Source organism: Rhamphochromis sp. 'chilingali', assembly GCF_963969265.1.
Source record: "Rhamphochromis sp. 'chilingali' genome assembly, chromosome: 1".
Classification (NCBI taxonomy): Eukaryota; Metazoa; Chordata; class Actinopteri; order Cichliformes; family Cichlidae; genus Rhamphochromis; species Rhamphochromis sp. 'chilingali'.
This window is the reverse complement of record NC_137929.1, coordinates 36930604-36958447: the sequence shown is the minus strand read 5'-3', so window position 1 is coordinate 36958447 and position 27844 is coordinate 36930604. Positions and strand designations below refer to the sequence as shown.

The 27844-nt window shown below is 41.2% G+C and overlaps 1 protein-coding gene across 2 annotated transcripts in view; it reads right to left on the bottom strand.

Annotated features, from left to right (window-relative positions):
* adisspb (adipose secreted signaling protein b) overlaps window positions 1-27455 on the bottom strand; it is a 52790-nt gene extending 25335 nt beyond the window's left edge. Inside the window, exons 1-3 of one of the 2 annotated variants that reach the window (XM_080898689.1) lie at window positions 27252-27455; window positions 12446-12549; window positions 860-993 (exon numbers count right to left, since the gene is read on the bottom strand). In XM_080898689.1, the coding sequence (XP_080754815.1) occupies window positions 860-993; window positions 12446-12464 (153 nt within the window). In that variant the 5' untranslated portion in view covers window positions 12465-12549; window positions 27252-27455. Of the gene's footprint in view, window positions 1-859; window positions 994-12445; window positions 12550-27129 lie in introns of both variants that reach the window. The other variant, XM_080898688.1, reaches the window with a different exon arrangement.
* Window positions 27456-27844: the final 389 nt, after the last annotated feature.

Genomic DNA, 27844 nt, shown 5'->3' with positions numbered 1-27844 from the left:
TTCCTGTAAGGCGAGACTGTGGTCTGACTGCAACTAATACAGACAATACATAAGAGGAGAGTGGTCTTCAGACTCTTTAGCAGGACACAGGAAGTGAGATAAAACTGTTCTACAACCGCACCGATAAAAACGCTAAAGAAAAACTTTACTTGATTTAAATTCAGCCGTCATTGCCTTCAAAGCTCCTTGTGCAACTCTGACCTTCTTATCTACATCTGGATATACTCTAAAGTCCATTCCCATGTTCACGTATCTTCTCCTCTGTGTCTAATCAGCAACTTGAAATTCATCTTAGGAAAAAGAAGGTTGCAGAGAGCCAAATTTGGCAATAGGGCACAGTGATGAGCTAAAATCATGGCCATATTTCAAGTCATTTGGATCAAATGTGACAGGAAGAAATTTCAGGGCACAACCCAGGAATGTTTAAAAATAAACAACAATCATACTTCTCTGACTCCTGACCTGATGTAGGCTCTTCCACTAAAACCTGCACCACGGTCGGACAGAGACTCGGCTCTCATCATTAGCGATCGTCCTTAGTATAAAAGTCAAATTGGTTTGAAGAATGAGTTCACGTTTGTGCTCAGCTGGTGGTCTGAACAAGATGTCAAGGAAACAATCTGTCAAGTCCTTAAAGCCTCACAGTGCTTCACAAGCAGAAGACAGGAATTTAGCTGTGGTGGGTTTCGTTTGGGGTTTTTTTGGTTTTCAAGGAACAAGTTGTGAAACTTTTTGACTGCACTTGTTATAAAAACAGTTAAGGTAAAAAAAAATTAAAATCAAACTGAGCTACATTAAAAGACATCTCTTTAATCTTCAGTAACTATTAAGTGTCAAACTATTACAAGGTTAAACTAACCTTGACCAAAAAGTTGCCATCATCTTCTGGAGTCACCATGACAACGGAGTCATGTAGCTTTTCATCGAAATGAACGTGTGAAGATGCAGCGTGGGGTTCCTCTGAGAAGCGCACGCCTCCTGCCTTAGCACAACCTGAGGAAGAGGAAAGACGGAAGAGCAGCTGAAGGTCTGCTATGTACAAATATTCACACTGCATCCCTTTAAAGGGAGAAAACACACATTAAGCAGCCGGTTGTTTCCTTTAAGTGATGTAATGGAGAGTTGCTGGAGAGCACTTCACAATCACTCATGCGCATGCTTTGCTAGTATGCACCCTCTGGGTGCTTTAAAGCCTTGAAAATGCACACACAAACACACATCAGGCACAAAGATTTTATCCCCTTCAGATATTTACTTTTTTTTTCTTTTTCTTTTTTTTTTTTTTTTTAAGTGACCATCTGACTGGGCCAATGCTCATTTCGCAGCATGAGACAAAGACACCAAACACATACCCAGAGTCTTAAAGCTATCTTTACCCACAGGATAAACAGGGTGATATCACATTACAGACACCTATATGTGAATCTCACTGTTACCTCAGTGTCAAAATAAAAGAGTTAAAGGTTTGCAATCTAAACTTCTGATTTGGCCTTAGATTTTCGTGTTATCATAGGACACACTGACACATTTTTATTTATTTTTCCTCTGCCCAGGCATTCATCCCCAGTGTGAGAGAATGGAAAATCCTTCTCCAAATAAACAGCCCTCCACAAAAAATAATAATTCCCTGAAAAAAACAAACAATTTGTTCAAAGGTCTCCTCCATAAATTTGAGCCCCTTTCAAAGCATCTCCTTCCCAGAGCCTTTCAACACCAGCTAAACAGCAAGACAGGGAGAAATAGTACAAAGAATATACCTAAGCAACTTTTTAAATATTTATGAAATACTCTATTAATAGGACGATATCCTTTAAGCCACCGTGAATGCTACTGCCCATAAAAACACTTTAAGTGAGTGATGCTGCAGTGTGTGAGTGCATGTCTGAACCCTCAGTTGTTATCACACATGAGTTTCCAGAGAGTGAGTCACAATATCAGAGATATCAAGTCAAGAAATTGTCCTAAGATGCCCTATTTTAACATGTAGACAAAAATCAGGAGATAGTCCCCTCAAGAAGCTGGAAATACTCAGTTTGGTTTCGGGTGCTGCCTTAATAGAGTATAAGGGAGTCAGCATACATCACACCCACTCCATCAATTCACTAGATAATCACCAGTATTTATCTCACGTGGGCACAGTTCAGCATCACTGGGGAGCTTGCAGGTTAAAGACGGTTAACTGTTGTGTGTCCTTGTAGCTATGTTGTGATCCTCTAACACTGTGCAAGGCCATGCGAGTTTGGTTAATAGAGAACTCTGAGGTGGTCATAAACAGACGAAACAATGCAGCAAAGAAAGAGGGTGGAGTTTGCTTTTTTTGTTTCTTTTCAATATAGTACGATTATAAGAATGTCTGTATGTTTTGTAACGTTCACACGAGGTCTGCAGCATTAAGACGAATCATAGCGGTGGAGCAGCAGTGCTATGATTGGTGCTAGCAGACTGGAGGCGCCCTCTGACATCTCCTGTGGAGTTAAACGATAGTTAATTACGGTTTACATATTTAAATATTCCTAATGTATGTTGGGCTCTAATGAGCGTAAGATCCCCAGCTCGGTCCCAGGAGGAGACACAATTCCCTTCAAGGTCGAATCAGGAAGGAGACCTGGCATGAAAAAATAAAAATCTGCAACTCAAACATGTGGAGCTACCTGCTGTGAATAAGGAAGCAGCCCAAACTAGCTTTATATACAGTGAAAACTATCTGCTGCTTCCTGTCAGTGCTTTGCAAGGATAACGGTCCTTTGTGTTAATATTCAAGATGTTAGTTTCTAAAGATAACAAGGAGGCGCACTCACAGCCGGTCACTTATAGCCACTAAATCTGAAGAGTTTGAGGAGTTGAACTTGAACTACTTGATCGATAGCTTTTCTCCAAAGAATCCCAGAAGGAGGTCAGTGCTTTAGCTGAAGTAGGACATTTTTTAACCACTTCTATTTCGATTAAACAGTTTCTGACACCTTAAGATGGATATACTGTGCTTCAGATGGCATGTAAGGAGCTTTACTTTCTCTATTTATCATTTAACATGTCATAATATTAAATACAACTTCAAACTAATACAATCTGCAATAATGTCATTGTTTAACCAACCTCTGTCTGCACAGTTGTATGGTAATGGTAAATGAACTGGTTCTTGTTAAGCACTTTTTTAGCTGTACTTGAGCACTCAAAGCCCTCTATACAATCTCACTCACAAATTCATACAAGCTCTTCTACTTCTGCTGTAGCATTCACACATATTCTCAAGGAAGTTGTTGTTGTTGTTGTTTTTAAAACTGTGTTTTATCTCTGTTTAATCTCTAAAAAAGACTGTTTGACAACAAGGCCCACATGTCTAACTTGGATTTCATAAAGCATTACTTCACCATGGAACAAACTTTGCTGGGTTACTTCTTTGGCTTAGGTGTGTTTATGTTCGGAGTCACAGTGTAACAGGCCCATGCACCACCACACTGAAAAGCTATCTGGGATCAGCATTATTAATTCAGTGAGCTAAATGTCACCAAAGTCACACTCACTCCAATAAAGGCTCATTTACAGCAGTCAGAATATTAATGTCTTTTTTAATACATTTTCTCATTCGTGGTGTGCAAGAGAGTAATTTAAACCACATTTTGTTTCTTGCCAAACTGACAGTTGGGGAGATTTATTTCTTTTTCTGAAGTCAAGTCTGAAGTTAAACTATCCTCACATTTACTGGCAGAGGGTTTCCCTGCCCTTCAGATCTGGACCAGAAATGTTACTTTAATTTAAGCACAGGGTTTTTGTCAAACATCCTCTGCCAAATTATAATAAGCCAACAGTTGGTGAAGCTGATACCATCTGAATTAATTACCAATCTAAGACAGTGAAGCTAGGCAATATCCTAGCATTTGTCTTGAAGAGCAGATTAAATCAAAAATAATGAATTTCTTATCTCACAGAAACAGGAAACCAATAGTAATCTGAAAATAAAGACATATCAGATTAATATAAGCTAAATTTATATAAAGGCCAGTTTCCTGACAAGTGAGCATATTAATATGCACAGGTTCAATTTGTGTAAGGTATAACTGATCCAGCTCATTTAATTATGTAGCACAACCTAAACCTACTTTTTTTTTTTGTTAAAGTAATCAAATAGAATTTTTGTTTAAGGCTAGCTCCTGTAAAAATAACCAAAGCCCAGCATGTGCAGCAGAGCTAGTAAAAAGAAATGAAATAAAGTAAAAACTTGGATATTCTACATTCATTAGGTAATATCAAAGAAAACATCACGTGCAATGAACTTGCAATTGTGTTGCCTTTGAAAGGTACAGGAACTAGAACTGCAACAATTTGGATGGTTGGATGGCACAATGAAATGGCAATAACAAGGAGACAGTCTACAGTTTGTGACTGTATGGGGTCAAATTGGTAATTTCATGTTTGCAATAATCTGTCAATTAACTCTAACAACAGGGCGAAAATATCAAATTTGTTGCTGTGTACAATGAAATCATTCATATTCAACTCATATTAAATCCTTTAGATATATTCAGATACTCGGTAAAACCTGGATCTGAAACTAAAATTCCTCTATAAATAGTGATGTAGTCACTGCAGGATGGCAAATTAACTACAGGAGTTTAAGCACTTAAAGAAACACAAAGAAATATAACCATAATACAACCACTCAAGAACCAATTTAGTCAAGTGCCCTATTGTAAGACATCGCAGACCAGTCGCACTCATCAGCACAGACTCACTCCAGTTAATCGCACTGTGTTGTGATCTGTTTGTGAGTGACTGCACTAAGTCAGGTCTCCATTGTTTGGAAGCAGCCTGGCTCCCAACAGGCAACCGGGGCAATCACCTTGTTATTGAACACTTGTTAACTAATTTGCCTCAGACAGCAAAAGAGTTCAATGCAATCACCGAGCAAACATCAATTTTTCCTTGGGGCAAGGAGGTTAATGTCAATAAAGGTTGCCGGCAGCTGCTACTTCCTTTTCAGTGGCAACGGTGAATTCATTTTAAAACATCTTGCCTTAACAAGTAAAGAAGTCAAAAGATATGAAAATGTTCTTTCATCTTTTTCCAGTAGTTCTTCAACTGATTGGCCTCTACTAATGCTAACCGAAACTGGTATTGATAACTTATCTTTACACCAACGTGTTGCACTTTCTCAGAAAGTCACTAACATTCATTTTCTAAACAGAAGCCCTCTAGTGTTTCAAGAAACTTATTTATGTGGAACTAGTCTCTACTAGAGCAGTTTTGCATGATTTACAGTTTAAAATAATCCACATTTATCCATTAGTGGGACTTGGTGGAGCCCCTCAATTCAACTTGTGTCTGACACAAGTTCTTTTAGCTCCTCTCCGTTTGAGCAAACCTTCCTCTAATTGGCTGTCTTTAACAAACAGCAGGTTTTAAGAAGATGGGTGGAACTTCTGTGGTCATATTAAGCGCTATATGACTGACATAGCCATGTAAGGATACCCCTCTCTATGACATCATTCAAAGCCAACAACAGAAAAAAACTGTCTGCAGACAAGCATTTTCAGACATTTTAGGCCTAAACTTTGGTCTCACAGGGAATACATATACATACACAGACATCATTATGCAAAATGCTGGCTATGTTGGCCCTAACAGCAGAGATCACTGTAACATCCATCCATCCATTCTCTTCCACTTATCCATGTCAGGGTCATGGGGGGCCTGAAGTCTATCCCAGCTGTAGCAGTATAACTGAAAATATTAATAAAGCAATAAGTTGTTTTTATAGATACAAACGTCTGCTGTAAGAACGATGAGTACATATTTTTAGAAACAAGCCCCGACGTGACCGTGCATACCATAAGTGGCTCTCCAGTGCAATCCAGTATTCAAACTCATAGCACAAGACTGATGCATTTACCTTTAGTACATATACTAACACAGCCAGCTACATTTACACAAAGCACAGGCATTACTGTCACTCTAGTTCCATTTAACTTTTATTCAGACTCATATTAGAGATTAGAAGTGCTTGCTATCAGCAATCTGGGTCACAGTAATGAGTTTGTGGAGTTACATCATGTTCCATATGTGCAGGATCACTGTGTAGAAATAGAACTGGAAACTGAGGAAGGATGTTTCATATCCAAAGCTCTTTATATCAAAGAAAACAACAAGAAGCCTTTTAATATTAACAATATCCCATACTCGAAGTTCTAAAACAAGATAAGCAAAATGTAAACTAACTTTAAACTGAATTTATTAGCCTTGTTATCCTAGACAACGCTACCTTATAAGTCTCCAGATAAAGGATGAGAAGAGTCAGAGTATGTCAATATTATCCGTAAAATGAGTTTTCTTATCTGATCTGTGCCTTTTTATGAATTCAACACATACCACAGTATTAATAATGAGTCTTTCCCAAGTCACGATATTCACCCTGATACTTCCATATTTGATTTTAGGAGCACAGTGTTTGGCATCAGGTATTTGACTTTCAAACATTTTTCAGTACCGTAAATGTGCTCATTCAGTTCTCAATGTTACTATAAAAATACTCTAATGATAAAAGGAATACTACTTGTTTCATGTTTAGGGTAATTAGTTTAGGCAAAGAAAAAAAATAGAATAAATCTGTGACAAAAAATTCCCAATTTTAAATCCTGTTCAAATAAAAGAAATTATTGATGTATGCTACATTTTAAATACGTCAACACTTCAAAGTCACATTATAACGTCACAATTAAAAGGTTTATCTTTACATTTGGAGCAGTTCATATAGGACTGGGGAGTGTGCAGCTACTGGGATTGTCTCAATTGACAATGAAGATCAAATTGAGATAAACCATCATTTATAACCAATAACAATACACACATGAAACCTATATCTACAAAAAAGAAATAAATAAACAAAAAAATGCTGTAGCAGGTCCAAATGCAAGAAACTGAATAACCTCTGAATGATGGACCTGAAGTTTTTGGATTCAGGTGAGTCACCATTATTAAACCTGTTTTTTTGAACTTACGTGATTTTTTTTGTTTGTTTTTTACAAAAACCTTTTAATAATTTAATTAGTTCATAATTTATGTGCACATTTTCTTTTTACCTTTATTGAAGACACCCAGAGGTCAGAGAGGTTTTATCTGATATCATCATTTGTTTTATAGAACCATTACAAATGCATTTCTGAATCAGCTATAAGCTTAAATTCATCAGCTCCTGTAGGAGTAATGCTTTATACTGATCAAGAGCAAATCTTTTAACATCTACTAGACATTTCTTGTATCTTATTTTGGAGTATAGAGTACCAATATACGTGGGAAACTTAATAACATTTGAAAAATAGAGCCTAGAGCTCTCTTTTTCCTTTTTTATTCAAATAGAAGGTGAGTGGATACAATGATATAATGATCACCACACATAATTTAAACTTCAGCAATAATATGTATGCATTTTTTCTTTCTTTCTGAGAAGACGTAGCTCTCTATCAAATATTAAGCTTTACTATAGTCATCTAAATCACATGAGAGCACTTTTCACCCTGCTATAAGGCTTTTTGAAGGCTTGAAGTTCATACAATAGGGCTTCATGGGAGAGTAATTACTCATGTAAAGGCAGACTTTTTGCAGTAAAGCAGCCTTTCACAGTCAAAACGATATGCTATAGCTTGAAAAGTCCGATTAAGAAATGTGCTTTTATCTACAGCGAGTCTACCTGAACTTTGACTCCATGTGAAAAAATTAGCAGTTTAAGAAAAAAAAATAATGGCATGAGTTGTAAATCTAAGAGCTGTAATGTTTTGCTCAGAAACTAACAAATGACTATGACGCTACATGTGTATTTACAGATCCACTCGCTGGCCACTTTATAAGGTACATTTGTTCAACTGCTCAGTATTGTAAATATGTGATCAGCCAATTATCTTGCAGCAACTCGATGCATTTAGGCATACATACTAATAATGACTTGAAGTTCAAATTGAGCTTCACAATAAGGAATAAAAGTGACTTTAAACATGCTGCTAGTGTTTGCTGTTTTTATAGCCTGGTTTCACTCAGTGGTGTGGTAAAATAAGTGTGCTGCTTCCATATTTGGTGGGGTTGGTTTTCTCATCTATTTTGAAGGACTCTGCTTTGTTGGAGGTTTCTAGAGTACCTTCATTTTTAGATACTAAATGTTTGGAGCCTGGCACAGTGTTTTCAGACACGCCCGGGCTTGTATAGCATCGCTATAGCAATGATATGACATTTTTTATATTATATTTATAATATTATTATCACTGACCATATGATATGGCCCAGCCCTGGTTGTTACTACAGTTAAGATTTACCACTGATATTTTTATGTCCCTACTAATATTTTGGGGGTGTGAAACATGGTCTCACAAATGCAAAATGTAAAGAACAATAATTAGAAATACAATTCAATGAAAGAGCAGATCGGCTGAGTTCAAAGGACACAAGGGGATGATTGAAGAAGACTTTTAAAGGGCAATGACTGCTCAGCAAATTAAGCATGATCATCTTAAAGAAACTGAAAGCTGCAATAAATACAACTAGTAATAAATAAGTCATAGGTTTTTTGTTTTTTTTTTATTTGTTAAAGGAGGATGGATAAAGATGAGTGTTTGCCACAAGCTGGCGAGCCAGTTAGGAGTTCAAAGAAAGAACGAGACGTTTTTACACAAACAAATCACAGATGATACTGTTCTCACAGATGGAAAAAAAATGAGTCATTGAAATTTGACTAGCTGTTAGTACACTTGGACGGCGCACCTAAGTACAGGCTATGTGGGGTAAACATTATACATGAAGCCTGTTAAAGTTTTTTATTTTTTTTATTTGCAGTAGTAACCATGCTCACTGTTTGGTTAGGTCAGGGTTTTCACTCATTCGTTTGAATTTAGGCTGATGTTCTTCACTATCTGTTGCCAAATTCCAATTTCATACTACAGCTAGGCAGATATCACTCAAGCTAGTGTCCCAGCCTGAGTAATATCTGCTGATATATTATACAATGCAGCTGCCTAAATCCACAAAGATCCATAAACCTCAGAGCCACAGCAGCAAATAAAAGGTCAGCAGATCACACAGCCTCTACACAAACAAAACAAATCTAACAAAGCCACTAAGACAAACAAATATATATCTATGGTTGTTATCTGAGCTGCTGTTAGAGCTGTCCAAATCCCGCTTTAACCCCTGGATCGTACCAAAAATGCATCTGTAGCTCACAGCTAATGTGTTTACTTGTGTTTTTATGTAAACAGGCTTCTAGATTTTTATCAAAAAAGATTTTATAACCCTCTAAAATGCTAATCTTCTTCAACAGGGTGATCCACTCATGCCAAAAGTAATGCTGCAGCCATCCATCACCTCCATTGCTGATTTAAAACTGTAACTTCCAGAGGCCTGTACATCTAAAATAGCTCATTCATAAACACTTTTCAGTTTTATCATTCATCTGGTGTCATGTTCCTATGAATGCTAAAGATCTACTCATCCAGACAGACTTGGCGGTAATTTCTTTCACTAATGAATCCACTCACAAAGATCAACAAAGGCAATTCTTTCTTAAAGACACTCAAAAAAATATATCTGCCCAGATTGCCGACTTTAAGTTATTCCCCATATAATTTTTGTTACATAAGTACAATGTACTTACATTTAATTTAATCTGGTCAAATTAAATTCACTAGACCAAGCACATTTTTCTTAATGATGAATTATTTAAATAAATTAACCTTTGATTTTATATATTTAAGTTGCATTTGACTGAAAACCTATTTACAGATAACCTCTTTAACACAAGCATTTCGTGTGTATTTGAGGTACTTTCACATACAAGAACTGCATCAAAGGCGCAGATCTGAGCCAAACCCTAACCCTATCATTATCACAATACTGAGAGCTGGCACTGCTTAGACTGGTCTCATATCCCCGAGTTAGCACAAAAAAGAATGTGTACACACAAATTAACACGCAGCCCTGCTCAACTGGCTTATTTCAGATTAATATACATCTACTTATGTCCTTCCACTAATCTGCCTGTCAGCATGTCCCTTTCTGCTTTGCTGAATATTACTGTAGGCTGTTAGCCTATCAGTCTAATCCTGGTGGGTTTAGGAATCAAGTGCAGTGTTTGCAGACTGGACGTAAAATATCATTACCTCCAAAAATTGCAAAAACCCCCCCCCCCAAAAAACCCAATCAGCTGTTATTAATGAAAAAAACTGCAGTTAATAAAAAGATAAAAAATATTACCAGTGTCTACTGTTAACATCACACCAACTAACTGCAAGCTTCAATATTTGGTAACAACTCTGAAATGACCCACCTGAGACTCTCACATTTGGTTATATTACCACATTTAGTAGCACTCTTTGTGGGAAGAAGAGAAAAAAACCTTCAATTTTGCTTTCAGCACACTGCTGGGCATGGTTAAAGTGCGATCACACACGCTCATCTATGTCTTCCTGTCTTCTTTTAGCTTCTTTTCTGTCGCCTTTACATCCACTGACCTCGGCCCTAAGTAACACAGACGTGTCCAAGCCCATGAAGTGGTCCAAGCTACAACAAATATAAAATTTCATATGAAGACAACTGAGGGAGACTGATCCCGCTGATATGCAGCAGATGAAAGCGCACAGTAATTTACAAAATCCTCCTGGGAAAAGATTTTTAAAAAACAAACAACAACAATAACATTTTGTGTGTTACAGATTACCACAGATACTCGCACACGGCAATGTTCAAAAGGACAAAAGAAGATGATTGAAATCTCCACAGTAAAATTTTTACTGCTTATTATAAAATACTTTTACTGTACTAAAGGTAACAACTTCTAAGACACACTCTTCCTGTGATATCTGAGCCAATCCAAACCCTGTAAAACCAGCCATCAGTGAACCTAACAAAGGTCTGCAAAGTGGTCTGTGAAGGCAACAAGTATCCATAACTACTGCAAAGGAGATTAAGTTTTCATAGAGATAAACACATAGTCATTGTTCCCTGGCATGCCTCACTGTACCATTTCTGCTTTTCAATCAAAAAAATAATTTAAGTCAGGCTGTGTCATGGCTGAAATGGTTAATCTGTGGTTATGCGTCATCATGAATTCTAACAGGGAACTAGTTACTCTATTTTTTTCCTTTCGTTTACCTTCTAATAAACAATGAATACAGAAGAAGTGCTACGTCAGTTAGCCAAATATGAAGCATCTAAAACTGTAGCTCATGTCCAAGATGAGTAAAACTGTTTTTTTGTTTGGGTTTTTTTTTTTTACGCATCTATATATAGTAATGTGAAAATGAAAGTTTCACACGACTACTCATCATTTCCTTTCCTATCCTTTCCTGTGAAAAACAAACCCTTACTTACCCTTTACTTACTTAAGAGGGCAAGTAGCAGTTTAGATATTCCTAATCAAATCTGTTTGATTAACTGATCATCAGCAAATGTGAGCACCTCTATAAAAGCAGAAGTTTTGGCAGTCTGCTGGTCTGGAGCACTCAGGTGTATGTTAACACAAAGCCACAATGTAAGCAAATTAGCCTCATGGTCAGACCATGTAACGCTCAGAGAACCTGCTCAGAAAAAACAACAAGTGCGACATTCAAACATTACAGGCCTCAGTGGCATGTTAAATGTTAAAGTGCATGAAAAAGTTAAAGTTCATCATATTAGACAAAGACTTAACAAGTATGGCTTGTTTGGAGGGGTTAGCAAGAAAAAGCATCGTCTCTCTAAAAAGAATAAACCAACTCGGCTGTAGCATCTGAACAGGAATTACAGGAAAATGTGTTTTGGACAGATATGACAAAGTGGAAGTGTTTGGCCATAATACACAGCACCACGTTAGGAGAAAACCAAACATACAAAGCACAGCACAACGCATACCAAATGTCAGCATGGTGGTGGAGGCATGATGATTTGGGCTTGATTTTCAGTCACAGGACCTGGACATCCTGCAATCACCGAGTCGACCATGCACTTCTCTATATACCAACGTATTCTAGAACAAAATGTGAGGCCGTCTGTGTGACAGCTAACGCTTAGCCCAAAGTGAGTCACACAACACGTACAGCGGCAAATCTACAACTTACAACTTGTGTGTACTCAGTTTTTCATATGACTGTGCGTGATTTCCTGTACCAAATGTATCAGCAAACTGGTTTCCTCTTTCAGTACCTCCCCCCCTTCCCAAATAACTTTATGCAAATTATTTTTGCAGTCTGTTGCCACACGACTGAGTTATTCAGTAGAACTTAAAAAAACAAAAACATTCGAATCTCGGGTTAGTGTGGGCTGCCTATATGTTGAATATTACAGCCGTTGCTGTTTGTCTGTCTGTCTCACCAGTTTAAAGTGGGCATTTCCTGTTTCTAAAAATTGCAGGCAATCACACCATCATCTGGCACATTACTACAGAATGACTTAGAAGTACTTTTAAAGAATGCATACAACAGTATACACTCACTTTTCTTTGCAGTAGCCATCTCACAGGAATGAGTCCAATACAGACACACTTAGTCACACACTGTCACAGCCTTGTCATCTCAGCAGTCCGACCTCAAAACAACTCTGCAAAAAAAAGGAAAAAAAAAGAAAAGTTAAGAAGTTAGGAGGCAATCACACAAGGGGGTGACAACAGAAAACAAGAGGAAGATTTACAAAGATTTACATGAGCGAAAAGTAAAAACAGTGAAATAATGGCTGGACTCCCTGTGCTTGTTCCTAAATGCTCAACCCCCCGTTAGCGTGTATTTCAGCTGAGAGCACAGCTGTCCTGTACTAGTCAAGCCAGGAGAACCAGAGACTCCCGACAGAGACTTCAATTAAAGGAAAACAACAAAACAGTCTAAGAGGATTAGCTAGGGGCTGAGGCTGCTGCTGCCAGTGGGCTTCGCACAGATGGAAAATCTTCATTATAAACACGGAGAAACTTTAACTATATTTATGCAAAGTACAGTGCAGCACAAGGTAGTCATAGCCAGTACATGAAAGACATAGCATGCAGATCTATTTAATATACTACTACGATAACACTCAAAGATAGCAGTCTTATTTTCAGGCAGTACTGCTGTTATACAACAATAACCAGCAGGCCTGACAGAGTTCAACAAGCAGCAGCTTTAAATAATTTTAACCAACAGGTGCAAGAACTTGTGACATTGCTATAGAATCTTTTTAGAAGTGGCATTTGTAGTGCATCCAATTATTTGATCTGGTGACACAATTTTTAAGTTAAGTCAGGTGTTAAGATTTGGAGCAGCTAATGCTATTATTAGTACAAAAGGATGTTTTATGAAAAGTATGGAAGCACGTGAGTGCCACTTTAAAAAAAAATAATAATAATGCTAAAAAAAGTTCCCTCATTGCTTTAACACTTTATCATTTTAGGCCTACATTACAGAAAAAAATTGAATTGAAATTGAATTGAAAGCCTTTATTCTCATTACACAATAATATTCCCTCTCACACCCACGCACATCTTCATACATCATTTTGAAACTTTATATTTCAAGAGAGGACGTGGAAGAAGTTTTTTCCCCCTGTGAGCACAAAACTTGATGAGTTTTCTCACTGAGGAAACACTAAATGGTGACAATGAACATGTTTTATTTTTACTGTAGTAAGTTCAGAGCAGGGTAGGGCAACACTGACTTTGGTACAGTAAACAGTAAAACAACCAAAAAGAAAGAAATGTTGAAATCCATAAATTGGAGTAGATAGGACCGATTACTTTAAAATAAGCCTGAGCCGTTGATCTAAAAAACAAAAACTCTGGTAGAAAATGTTGGTTTTTCTGTGTCAGTCTGACAATAATAAACCTAAATCCTTGATACAGTACATTCATATATTATAGCACATGAATGGATTGAAAACAAGCAGTCACAGATACAAACCATCAATATGAAACCATTTTCTCCAATGGTCTGTGTAATTTACTCAAGTGTCAATGTCATCACAGTAGAAACCCACATCACGAAGGGGAAAAAAAGCTTGGCTAATATTTGTTATTTACGTGCACATTTTTGTACATACATACCACCAAGAATATTAAGTGATTTATTTATTTGCTTTCATCTGTCTGAGGTGACACAATCAAACTATCGGACAAGCCCTGTGCTCTTATTTTGAAGGTTCAACTACCTCTTACCAGATAGCACTGGCTCTTCCTGTCTCTCGACAAGAAGCCTCATCGGGAAAGTGTTCCAAGGCTCACCCCACAGCTCGAAAATATATCCAATTTTGTGCTGCAGCTGGTGATAGTAGGTGTACTGACTTGTGTTAGTGTTGTTCCTGGATCATCATAATTAATGTTGGTCCAGGCTAACACGGCCAGAAATCAATCACATTGTTGTGATGTCACAGTATTGTGACGTGGAAAGAAACTTGCCAATGTCTACTCAGGAAAAAACAAACACCAACAGGGTCAAGGTTAGTGTTTGCTGTGATGGTGTTTCCACATTCAACAACTATGACATCACAGCAATGCGACTGGTCACTTGCAATGTTGAACCTGGAGCAGATTAATTATGATAATCGAAACACCAAGATATCAGATTGTGCAGTGAATTGTACTTGCCAATCTGCTCTGAAAACCTTCTGTGAGCTGGAGGGTCACTCGAGCCCAAAGCTGGTTGAAAACTGGATCTTGTGCTGCTACACTGTTAACTTCTTAAAGCTCCAGAACAGAATTAGTGCAGTAACAGGTGACATTTAGCAGGATTTGTTTACAGATTTAAGAAAAAACGTGTGTGTCTCCTTTCGCATCACAAGCGCCCTGCTGAAGCTACAGCTTTTATTCATTTTTTTAAAGTTTTACTTCTAAGACATCAGGGGTCAGTTGAGATGGTCCACAGGTTTGTACCACCAGGCTGCAAGAAAATTTAAGCTCATTAATTTGAGACTCTTTATGTCATGATAATAACTAATCTCAGCTCAGACAGAAAAATGACTCACATGCATGTTAAATGGGGTTTTTTTGCCCATTTTTAACAGAAAAAAAAATTGTATTCCAGTTTGGAATTGTCAAAAAACAAATGCTGCTGACGTTTAATCAGCCCTAGTAAAGGTTCCTGTCCAAAATAAAAGATTTGCCAAGTCTGACCTTGTTCTTAGAAGTCGCTAAGTCCCTTTAAATAATTTCTAAAGGAACCGATGAGGTCTGTGAGACAAATGACCCCAAGAATCCCACTTACTGCTTTTTTAGCCAAAGGGAGAAATAAAAGTGGACCAAGTGAGGACCAATGCCAGACTCGACACTTTTCTTGCTGCAAATGGTAAGGTAAGGGTGTAACAGCCTGGAACAGAAATTTTACAGTGTCACATCCACTGAGAGTGCTGCAGAAATCAGACAATGATCCACTTTTAGTGGGGCAAAATACCAGTTCTGTTTCAAGCACCTAAATGGGTCGCTAAGATTAGAAAGCCACTGATGGGATTCAAATGTGCACACTTTGAGCTGTAGAATCAGGGTGGTGACACATTAGGTATATATGATTGGATAGATACACAAAATTTTACAAGGTTAAAAAGTGTTTACATGGATGTGTTGGGTGATCTGTGTCACGTAAAATACCACAACATATAGCTTATTCTAGGTTTATACTTGTGTTTTTATTGTGGAGGAACACAACTGGGCAGGTTTTAAACAAAGCACAGGGGAAAAAATGTGAATGGTCAGATTATTCTTTTTGAGGACATCCTGCTGTGACAAGTTTCAGATATGTGGCTAAACTGTTGGCTTGGTCACAACCTGTCAGACCATATGACTAATACTGCATTCCTTGCACTGTTTCACTTCACTGTTATGCAGTCACAAAGTTCACAAGTTTTAATTTGACTAGTATATAATTTTGTTATGCTCACAGTCATTTTGTTAAAACCTGCAAAAACAGATCCCAGGTTGCAATAAATTACATGATCTTTTTCTTCTGCAATACGCTGGGATTTCAAAGAGAGCTACTAAAGAGTTACTGCTATTTGCTTAAAACTTGGGGGTACTGGATTCTTTATGAATGTGTTTCTAAGCAAGGCAAGTAGGACAATGCAATGCTATACAATGTCACGCATTCATGGCAGGTGGGGCTAAGAAAACAAATGTCACTGTTAATTACACAAAGTTACTAAATACTGACAATATTCGCAGCAGTAAACATGTGGGTGGTCTACAGCAATGTTTAGGTAGGTGTTAGGGCTGTTCGATATAACTATGTCTATCGTTTCATTTTACGCTATTGTTTGTTTCGTGGTGTCGCAAAATAAACTGTTTACGGCAATATTTTTTCATTATTTTGATGGTCACTGTAGTGGCTATATTAATTTCTTAACATTCCCTCTTTCTCTTACATTTAATATAACCACACTACAAACAGACAAGCGTTTGTTTTTATGCGTTGTCGTTAGCAACAACGACGGTAAAACCACCGCGTGTCCGCTTGTTCCACATAAGCCTTTCACAATAAAGCTCAAGATCCTGTTGAGACTTTTCAAAATAAACTGAATCATGTGAAAGATGCAGTGTTTACGGATGAGAAGCAAAAAAGAGCCGTCAGGTGCTAAAAAATAAACCTTATGTAACGGAGTTAAAAATACATATGAAAAACATGCACTTACCTGTTCTTAATTATCATTTTAAGTGTGAATTTTATCATTTTTTTATTGTATTTTATTTTGAAAACCCAGAAACCGGATCTCACTCTAACGTTTAGAAGCTGCTAAGGCTTCCGCTTCTCACAGCGCGCGTTTGCACTGTGAGGGTAAGTCCTGTAATGAAAGGCTCTGGCATTTTTATGGTTTCTGGTGTGAATGTTGTTACATAAGTTGTACATGTCGATGTATATAGGTTCATATTGATGTTAGAAAGTTTCTGTGTAACTGAAACAAAGGCGGGTTGCTGTTAAATAGTGTTTCTGCCGTATTTATGCTCTTTGGCAGTTAGTCTTTGTCAGCCCCCTAGTGGTTGCTGCGCATAGCAGGAAATGTGTTTGGATGTACCGTTTTTCTGTGCTTTTTGTGATGTTGTTTTACATTGTAGGAGCTACAATTGCTGTACCATCAGAAGACACCTGTTGAGTGTGTTTTATGTCTTCTGCAGGTACGTGAGCTTGTTAACAGCCATTTTGTCTGTAAAGCACAAGCAAGTGAAGATGTAATGCGCTATTGTTAATTTGACCACTAGAGGGAAATGTTTAGTTGGTGATACTTATGTTATCCTGTTATTCTGTTTTATACGATTGTGAAATGTATTTTATTAGTCATAAGATTTCTTTTGTATACAAGCTCAGTATGACAGAGTGTAAAATGAGAGAAATTATTACTTTCCACCTTTTCTTTATTAAAAGGTTAATTGTAAGTCTGTTAAGACAGCGCGCGTTTGCACTGTGAGGGAGCTACAATTGCTGTACCATCAGAAGACACCTGTTGAGTGTGTCTTATGTCTTCTGCAGGAATAAATCGTGAAAAGCCAATCTTTCTGAGCGTCTGTGATTTTTGAAGAGCTGGAAGTGTTACACTGGTGCCGTGACCATTCGGATCTTCAGATCAGCTTGATGCTCATCGCCGTGGCTGCTGTTCTGCTACCCTGCTGTTCACAAGTTGAATGTGGGTTGTTGTAACCAAGTGAGTTTAGACAAAAAAAAAAAAAACCAAAAACAAACAAAAAGGTGAGGGATGTGATTGAAATAAGACAAGGGTGAAAGTGTCTGTGTTTTGATATACAACGTGTGGTTATACGTTCAAATTATTTGGACATTATTATTATAATTTTTTTTCTTTCCCTCGTTTTGCTGCTATTATACTGTTATTTTTCTTATTTTTATCTACCTATTTTATTTTATTTTATTTTTTTTTTTTCTCTCCCTAACGGGGTGCACATGCAGTTATCATCTTAAGTGTGTGACTTGACGATGGATAAATTTGTCACTCCAGTACTACATAAGGGTAGAGGTGCCGGACTAGTTCATGCAGTTGACACCAGTAATGTCACACAGTTTGGTCCTGTGAGCAGTGACACTGGGCTAGGCCAAAGCCCGAGTTTTATTCCCATCGGTAGGGGTATGGGTGATAAGCCCCAGGTTTCCACTCCAATTAGAGACAGTGATGCTGTACACAGTTTTACTGACATGGTTGAGCAAATAGGAGCCCAGATAGGTGAATCCATTGTTACTAAACTGTTGTCAGCTGGCGTTGTGAATCTGACTGGTGACTCTAAGACTCAAACTGAGCAATGTAACAGTACCGCTCGAGATGTACCGCATGTAACTGTCCATGTTAAGCCCAATAGGGAGCTTCAAGTTTTTAGGGGTGATGGCACAGACAGATGTTCGGTTCAGGACTGGATTGACATGGCAACAACCTATCTATGGAAGCAAGAGGTCCCCATTCATGGCCAGGCTGATGAAATTATTAGCCACTTAATGGGGAAGGCCAGAGATGTGGTCAGAGTGGCTCTTCGTAGTGACCCAGGTCTTGATGTCAAACAGAAACCTGATCTGATCTTTGGTGTCCTTCGCCATTATTTCAGTGATTCTTCGTCGTGCCTCCCTCTTGCTGACTTCTATGCAACACTCCCTACCAGAGGTGAAAACCCGGTAGATTATTGGATAAGACTGAACAAGGCTGCTGAACTAGCCATAGAGGGGCTACGCAGACAGGGGCAGACAGCGACCCCTTTAACCCATGAAGTAGCATGTATGTTTGTGAAACATTGTCCTGACCCCGAGTTGTCTTATGTCTTCAAGTGCAAGCCTGTCCATGAGTGGACTGCTCGAGACGTACAACAAAGGATTGATGATTATCAAAGGGAGGTGAGAGCTAATGGTAGAGCCAGCGGCGCTGCACCGTTGAAGGGCTGTAATTCTACGATCACCGCCGTGCACCCGAACGCCTCACCTGCAGCTGCTGTGCCGGAGGGATGCTCCCGAAGCTTCTCGCCCCCATCCTCAGGTTTTCAGGGGTTGGTGGACTCGTTCCCCTCCACCGCTGCAACACGAGAGCCCCTTATCGAAAGTCCGAGTTTCTCCCCTTTGACTGCGGTGAGTCAAAATCTTCAACAGTCAGAGGAAAGGCTCATGGGTCAGATGGTGGATATGTTTCAGGCCATGATGGAGAGAATGCAGCACCACAACACTCAGACACCAAGGAGAGGGGCGTTTAATCAGTTCTCGCGAAATAGACGGAGGAGGGAGGATGCCTGCAGAGTCTGCAGTGATCCAAGACATACCACAGCATCACACTGCCTATCTGATAAACTGTGCTTTTCATGCTTTGCTCCTGGCCACGTTCGGTTGTCCTGCCCGGCTATTACGTCTACCCAGGTCCAGCCGGAGGGAAACTAGCCGACCTGTATTCGGTGGGAGGCAGTGCAGGTCTTACAGGAAACTCCCAAACTGTCGATACCTGTGATGCGGAGTCAGTGTATGAAGAGGCAAGACAAAAATGCAAAGATTCTGAAGTTATTTTTCAAAACGTTCACAAAGTCGGCAATAGTGACAGTCTTTTCTACACTCCGGTCACTTTCGGTGGGCTTTTGAAAATGGGTGGTATGCTGGACAGTGGATCCATGGCCTGCAGCATGAATGAAGCAGCCGAGGTGACGCTGCGTGAGTCTGGACTGATATCTGATCAAGACGTTATCAAAGTGGATGTGACTCTAGTTGGGTGTGGAGGACTACGTGTGAAGCCTAAGTATGCCCTCAATGTGGAGATGGAGGTGTATGGCTGCAAAATGATAGTTCCCATCCTGGTGGTTCAAGGGCAGCTTGATGACCTGATACTGGGGACGAACATCATTAAGCACATATTACACCAGTCTAAACGTTGTGAGCCCTACTGGAACACGGTCTCCAGTAATTGCTCTAAGACCAACCTTGAGACTGAAAACTTTCTGTCTATGCTTTCTGGTTTGACCCCGTGGAAAGATTCGGACGTCCCGGACAAAGTGGGCACGGTTAGGTGTAACTCAGCTGTGTCCCTTGAACCGGGTCGCGAATATCTGGTATGGGGAAAACTACCAAAGAACATCAATGTCTCCCCTGGCAGTACAGTGATGACAGAGCCCTCGTCATCCCGCTCAGCACCCAGAGGGATTTTGGTTGCTAGATTGGTTACTCCCTTGTGGGGTGATAGATGGGTCCCATTGAAACTGATCAATGTGTCTGAGCAGCCTGTACATCTGCGACGTAACGCCAAACTAGCAGATGTGTACTCCTGTGTGGCGCTTGAGGACTTTGATGCTTCAGCGCTCCAGGAGACAACTCTGGCTAGCAGCCATCAGTCGGCCATGTCGCCACAAGTCACGCCCACCTCCATGACGGAGAAACTCAAACTTGTTGGGCTTGGTGATGTTGACATAGAGTCCTGTGAGACATCGGGACAGTGTAAAGAGAGGATGGCTGACCTGGTTTTGCAGTACGAGGATGTCTTTTCCCGCCATCATCTCGACTGTGGGGAAGCCAAAAACTTTGTGCATCGCATCCGCCTCTCAGATAACAGACCTTTCAGACTTCCCTACAGGCGTGTACCCCCAAGCCAGTACCAGAAGCTGAGACAAGTGTTGACTGAGATGGAGGAGAGGGACATCATCAGGAAATCGACCAGTGAGTATGCATCACCATTGGTGCTCGTGTGGAAGAAGAATGGCGATCTACGCATTTGCAACGATTTCCGGTGGCTCAACAAGACAACCCTGAAGGATGCCCATCCTCTTCCACATCAAGCAGATTGTCTGGCTGCTTTGGGGGGGAAACAGCCTGTTCAGTACCATGGACTTGACATCTGGCTTCTACAACATGATGCTGCATGAAGATGACAGGAAATATTCTGCCTTCACCACGCCCATGGGTCTATATGAGTATAATCGGCTGCCGCAGGGACTGTGCAACAGCCCTGCGAGCTTCATGCGCATGATGACCAGCATCTTTGGTGACCAGAATTATTTGAGCCTGTTGTGTTACCTGGACGATCTCCTGGTGTTTGCTCCAGACGAGGACACTGCCTTGCAGCGCCTGGAAATGGTGTTTGAGAGGCTGCGCGGGCATAACTTGAAGCTGGCCCCCAGAAAGTGCTTCTTCCTGAGGAAATCCGTGAAGTTCCTCGGTCACATCATCGATCAAAATGGGGTATCAACAGACCCATCCAAAGTCGAAGTTATCGCGAACATGAGGAGCGTGGACCTCATGGACACTGATGGAGTGACTCCTTCCCAACGAAAAGTCAGATCATTTTTGGGGATGATTAATTACTACCAACACTTTGTCCCCATGTACTCTGCTGTTGCCAGACCTCTGTTTGAGCTCCTGAGAGGCGCTGTGAAGAAGGGCAAGGGAACAACTAAGGTGAGGCGGCCATGCAGGAAGTTGAGTGCTTCGGATTGGACATCCAGAGAAGAGGAGGCTTTTGAGAAGCTCAAGAGCTTGATGGTAAATGGTAAATGGCCTGTATTTATATAGCGCTTTTACTAGTCCCTAAGGACCCCAAAGCGCTTTACATATCCAGTCATCCACCCATTCACACACTGGTGATGGCAAGCTACATTGTAGCCACAGCCACCCTGGGGCGCACTGACAGAGGCGAGGCTGCCGGACACTGGCGCCACCGGGCCCTCTGACCACCACCAGTAGGCAATGGGTGAAGTGTCTTGCCCAAGGACACAACGACCGAGACTGTCCGAGCCGGGGCTCGAACCGGCAACCTTCCGATTACAAGGCGAACTCCCAACTCTTGAGCCACGATCGCCCCTGTATTGATGTTAAATACAGTCGTTTTGGCTCACCCAGACTTCTCTCGCCCCTTCTTGCTTTCGACAGACGCATCACTGGATGGCATTGGAGCAGTGTTGGCTCAAATCCAGGACGGTGGAACTAAGCCCAGACAGATTGCTTTTGCCAGCAAATCCCTGTCTCAGTCTCAAAGAAACTATCCAGCACACAGGTTGGAGTTTCTGGCGTTAAAGTGGTCGGTCTGCGACAAGTTCAGTCATTGGCTCAAAGGTCACAAGTTCACCGTCTGGACTGATAACAACCCCTTGACCCACATTTTAACCAAGCCAAAGCTGGACTGTTGTGAACAACGCTGGGTGGCTAAACTTGCAAGCTATGACTTTGACATTAAATATGTCCCAGGCCGTCAGAACGTTGTGGCAGATGCCCTGAGCCGATTGCCTTTTGTGAAGGATAATGTAAGTGACAGACTGCTGGCTGAGAGATATGCAGACTTCCTTAATGAGGCAAAAGATGTTTCACATGCATCAATCCAGGGGGCGTTTCGGTGGTCCACCGACTGCAAGGTGAATGGTGGATCCGGTGGTGGAGCTTCCATCATGTCCCAAGGCACGCAGAGTCTGCATCCCTTGGTTCTGGCTGAAGATGCTGTCACAGCTGTTTTGCAGTCACATGTCGAGTGGGATGTCGGCCCAAGAGGGAAAGCAATAGAGGCTTTACATCACCTGCCACAGATGGTGTCCCCCGGTCTGGAGGCCTTACCTGCCCATTCAGAGAGAGAACTTAGGGACGCACAGCTGCAGGATGCAGTGCTTTCCCGCGTCGTCTTCTACGTTGAGAGACACAGGAGACCCTCGAGGAGAGAGCGGGTAGGGGACCCAGTCCTTGCTAAAAGATACCTGAGCCACTGGGAGAAGCTGGTCCTCAACAACGGCATGTTGTACAGAGTCTCCAGAGACCAGATATCAGGTAACAGACGACTGCAGTTCGTGGTTCCCGACTCGTTGAAGGCTGAGGTCCTCCGAGGGATCCATGATGATGCCGGTCACCAGGGCCAGTTCAGGAGTTTAGACCTGGCTAGAAAGAGATTTTTCTGGTTGAACCTTGGGCGTGATGTGAGAGACCATGTACGGGGATGCCAGCGCTGTGTAGTCAGTAAGACTATCGAACCAGAGGGGCGTACTCCTTTGGTCAGCGTGTCCTCGTCCAGACCGTTGGAGTTGGTCTGCATCGACTTTTGGTCGGCTGAGGCCTCACACAACAAGTCCGTCGACGTCTTGGTCATCACAGACCACTTCACTGGCTGGGCGCAGGCCTTCCCATGCAAGGACCAGTCGGCTAAACAGGTTGCAAGGCTTCTCTGGGACAGGTACTTCTGTGTATTCGGGTTTCCGGAAAGGATACACAGCGACCAGGGTGCTAATTTTGAGAGCCAATTGATAAGTGAGCTCCTCAGAGTCTCTGGTGTGAAGAAGACACACACGACACCTTACCACCCGATGGGGAACGGCAGTGTGGAGCGCTTCATCCGGACTCTGGGTGGAATGATTCGTGCCCTACCACCAGACTCAAAAGTGGACTGGCCACGTCGCCTACAGACTCTGACGTTCATGTACAACTGCACCGCACATGAGACAACTGGATTTGCACCCTTTTACCTAATGTTTGGTCGCACGCCCCGGTTGACTGTTGACATTCTGTTCCGCTCTGTCCTGAGCGATCCAGCTGTTACCTGTTATGACAGGTATGTGGTTTCCCTCAGGGAAGATGTGAAGGAAGCAATGGTCATTGCACGTGCCCGAGCTACGCAGGAGAAGCGTCGTCACTCGCAACTCTATAACAGGAGAGTGAAGGGTTCCAGGATTGAGGTTGGTGACAGAGTCCTGGTTGCTAACAGGAAAGAGAGGGGAAAGAAGAAGGTTGCTGATCGGTGGGAGTCAACGGTCTACACCGTGATCGATGTGAACCACGATACTCACACTTTCAAGATCTGTGATTCTGTTTTCGGACGAGAGAGAGTGGTCCACCGGAATCTGCTGTTGGTGGCGAATTTCCTGCCCCTGGAGGATGATGCTGGAACCTCGGATCACGTCTCCTCTACGTGGGATGTAAACACGGCGCCTGAAGATGATGATGGGGCTGCGTCTGGGGAGGGGGATTTGAATGCCCCTGCTGTGAGCTGTGTTGGTGCTCATGGTAACCGCTCACCCAATGCCATGGGTGGGACAGCTGACCCGGAGGTTATCTCTGAACCTTTGGACCCTGGAGAGAGGACAGTTGCATGGGTGTCGCAGTTGACGGAGTCCAGCCGGTCTCAGGGAGATGTTACTGATGTTTCAAGCGTGGATTCAGTCTTGCCAGCCGCATCGGCCTTGTCTGTTGAAGTGGACTTTGACCAAACCGGTTCTAGCATGGCGTCCCAGGAGGTCAATATTGCTACGAGCTGTGGGGAGGGTGTACAAGTATGCTCTACTACACCTGACGTAGTGGTGGATGTAGTTGTTCCTGCCATTGCTGCTCAGTCCCCAGTGGTTGACTATAGCCAAACCGGGAATGGTTCCCAGATCAGAACCAGACTTGGGCGACTTGTCAAACCTGTGAATAGACTGATCCAGACGATGTCAAATCAAGTCGTGGTTCGTGACAGGTTTGATGTGAAGTCAGTTTGCAAGTCCTTGATCCCATCCTTCTCTAACTAAATGTTCTGTTTATATGCCTACCTGAATGATGGGATTTGTACTTGCTGTTATGTACTCTACATTTTTGCTTTTGTTTTTTTTTTCCTTTCTGTTGAGCCATGGTACACACCTTGTAAGGGGTTATTAGTAGGGTGTATTTCGGGCACCCTGCTGCCAGTTGCTGGGTTGGGAGTTTGGCGCTGCTCCCATCCCACTTCATCCTTAGGGATACGTTTAGTTGGTGTCTGTGATTTTTGACCTCTGGCTGGTTGGTGCATACTAGTGTGGGTACCTGAGGCTCAAATTTGATAAAATTCAGTGGGGGTGAGTGTAACGGAGTTAAAAATACATATGAAAAACATGCACTTACCTGTTCTTAATTATCATTTTAAGTGTGAATTTTATCATTTTTTTATTGTATTTTATTTTGAAAACCCAGAAACCGGATCTCACTCTAACGTTTAGAAGCTGCTAAGGCTTCCGCTTCTCACAGCGCGCGTTTGCACTGTGAGGGTAAGTCCTGTAATGAAAGGCTCTGGCATTTTTATGGTTTCTGGTGTGAATGTTGTTACATAAGTTGTACATGTCGATGTATATAGGTTCATATTGATGTTAGAAAGTTTCTGTGTAACTGAAACAAAGGCGGGTTGCTGTTAAATAGTGTTTCTGCCGTATTTATGCTCTTTGGCAGTTAGTCTTTGTCAGCCCCCTAGTGGTTGCTGCGCATAGCAGGAAATGTGTTTGGATGTACCGTTTTTCTGTGCTTTTTGTGATGTTGTTTTACATTGTAGGAGCTACAATTGCTGTACCATCAGAAGACACCTGTTGAGTGTGTTTTATGTCTTCTGCAGGTACGTGAGCTTGTTAACAGCCATTTTGTCTGTAAAGCACAAGCAAGTGAAGATGTAATGCGCTATTGTTAATTTGACCACTAGAGGGAAATGTTTAGTTGGTGATACTTATGTTATCCTGTTATTCTGTTTTATACGATTGTGAAATGTATTTTATTAGTCATAAATTTCTTTTGTATACAAGCTCAGTATGACAGAGTGTAAAATGAGAGAAATTATTACTTTCCACCTTTTCTTTATTAAAAGGTTAATTGTAAGTCTGTTAAGACAGCGCGCGTTTGCACTGTGAGGGAGCTACAATTGCTGTACCATCAGAAGACACCTGTTGAGTGTGTTTTATGTCTTCTGCAGGAATAAATCGTGAAAAGCCAATCTTTCTGAGCGTCTGTGATTTTTGAAGAGCTGGAAATGTTACACTTAGACTCAAACGTTAGAACAGGCCTTTCCCCGCAGCACGCCATGTAATAAATACTCACAAAGAAAACGGCAGCCATTACAACTTATGTCTAAAAATGTATAGTTTCATGCATCAGTTAAAACAATCGACTCCAGGTACATGACGCGCAGCTGGAAACACTTCACGCAAGTCGAGCTGCCCGAGATTCACAGAATTTACAGAAAATGTTAGATTTTTGTGATTTATATCGTACCATAGATGTCTTAATATCGGGATATGAGATTTTGGTCATATCGCACAGCCCTAGTAGGTATTAAGTAACATCCATATGAACCCCAGACTTTCCCTGCAAAAGACTGTCTTGCAATAACATAAATCAATGCCATTTGCTTCAGCAGTTTTAATTTTGTGGCTCATCACCTGCTGCTGTATTTCCACACTGACTCAACCTGTGAAATTGCAAGGCCTTGTTTCTTCAAAGGGCAAACCTCATTTATATGCATGACCCCTCATTTAAACCACTAAGCCCAGCCAGGCTTTGTCACCGTCAATGCTGTCACAGCTCTGCACCACGGCCCATAAATTAAAACTGCAGATGCCACAGAGAGCAGCAACAGGTACTTGTTATTTTAAGGAGGTGATTTGCTCCCTGTAAAACAGGAACAAACTGGCAGCAACGGGAACCATAACATATTTATAGTTAGCATGTCCTGACTACACTATTACGTGACCGAAGTTGTGGACCTCTCTCACACTTTTTGCTGCACGTGGAAGCCACCACAGCACAAAATTACACTGATGCATGAATTATGAAGTGAATGTACGCTTGATTTAGGGAACATCTAGGTACTGGTTTTGTTTTTGTTTTTGCCAAATCCACATTGGTATTTGAAATATGAGACAGCTTAGCTGGCAGTGAGTGATATTTTCTTAAGCTTTTATGTGTTTGTACGAGTTATTCAAAGGACTACTCTTTTTTTTTTAACTCAGAAGCTTTCAAAGACTCTGTCAAGTCTCATTTAATCGCTTTTAAAGGCACCACTTGCATCTAAATTTGTGCTGATGAATTTTATGTTGCTTTATGAATACAGCTTTAAATGCAGACCATTAAAACTCTTACACCCAAATTCAGCCACAGCCATGCTGGTTTTTCCCCGAGCTTTTTCTGCAGAGCAACAAAGAAAGTACAAGTGGGAGAAAAAGCAAGAATGACTTTTACACAAAACATGAAGCATTAGGAGCTAAATGTGCAAAGGTGAGGTCACAAATAAAGGGCTCTGTTAGTTTCTCTGGTCCACTTCTTTGTAGTAACACTAGAATTATCACACAGTCGTCACAGTGAGTAAAGCGTGCAGCATCGACAATTACTACAATTGCACATCTGTCTACACAAAGACTCCCTTCTCATCCAGCCAACCAGCCAGGTGGTTTGTTGCGTTCCTCTTAAAAAGTTACCGCGTTTCACAAACGGTCGGGGCTTTCTTTTGTTTTGCTTCCTTGTTGCTTACCTTTACTCACACCATACGGAAGTCGTACATTTAACCGTGGGGTTAAGTGGAAACCTTCTCCGAAACACGTAGCAGCAGCAGCAAAAGCCTCTCTGAAAATCAGGCGGGCACCAAACCCTCACCTCTCGCCTCCGGTTCTACTTTCCTCAGTCGGATGATTTCCGCATTTGGTCACGTGGTGCGGCTGCGGGTGTTGCGCTTCCAAGTCTATATTTTACAAAAGCGAAAAAGGCGGTGGTGCAAAAGCAGAAACGTTCCTCTCTACTCTATGTGCTGCAAAAGAGTGACAGTCAAAGCTGGCTGTAAAACACTCCCAGTCTCCTCTTTCATCCTCGGGGTTTACTGTAGCGGATAGCGCCATCTGGCAGTGCTTTCTGCGCATGGGCAAACTCTAAATGAAGTTCTGTCCCTGACTCTGACGGGTTGGTTTTTATTGCAGATACACATTACATCGCTTGCTTTAACTTAGTTTTATTAAAAGATATGTCTTCAAACATCACAGCTGCCGGCCAAACTTAAACCAAACAAACAAATGTTAGTTAGTAGTACTGACCCACTGTCCTAAAACCCCAGTTTATTAGCACTACTACTTCATTTCACCGCATTGTATTGGTCCTGTATGCTTCACGTGGAGCATCAGAGACGGTCATCTTCCCAAGACCATTTAGTCACTGGACTGACGTTAAAAGGCTCAGACAGGATTACAGATACTTAA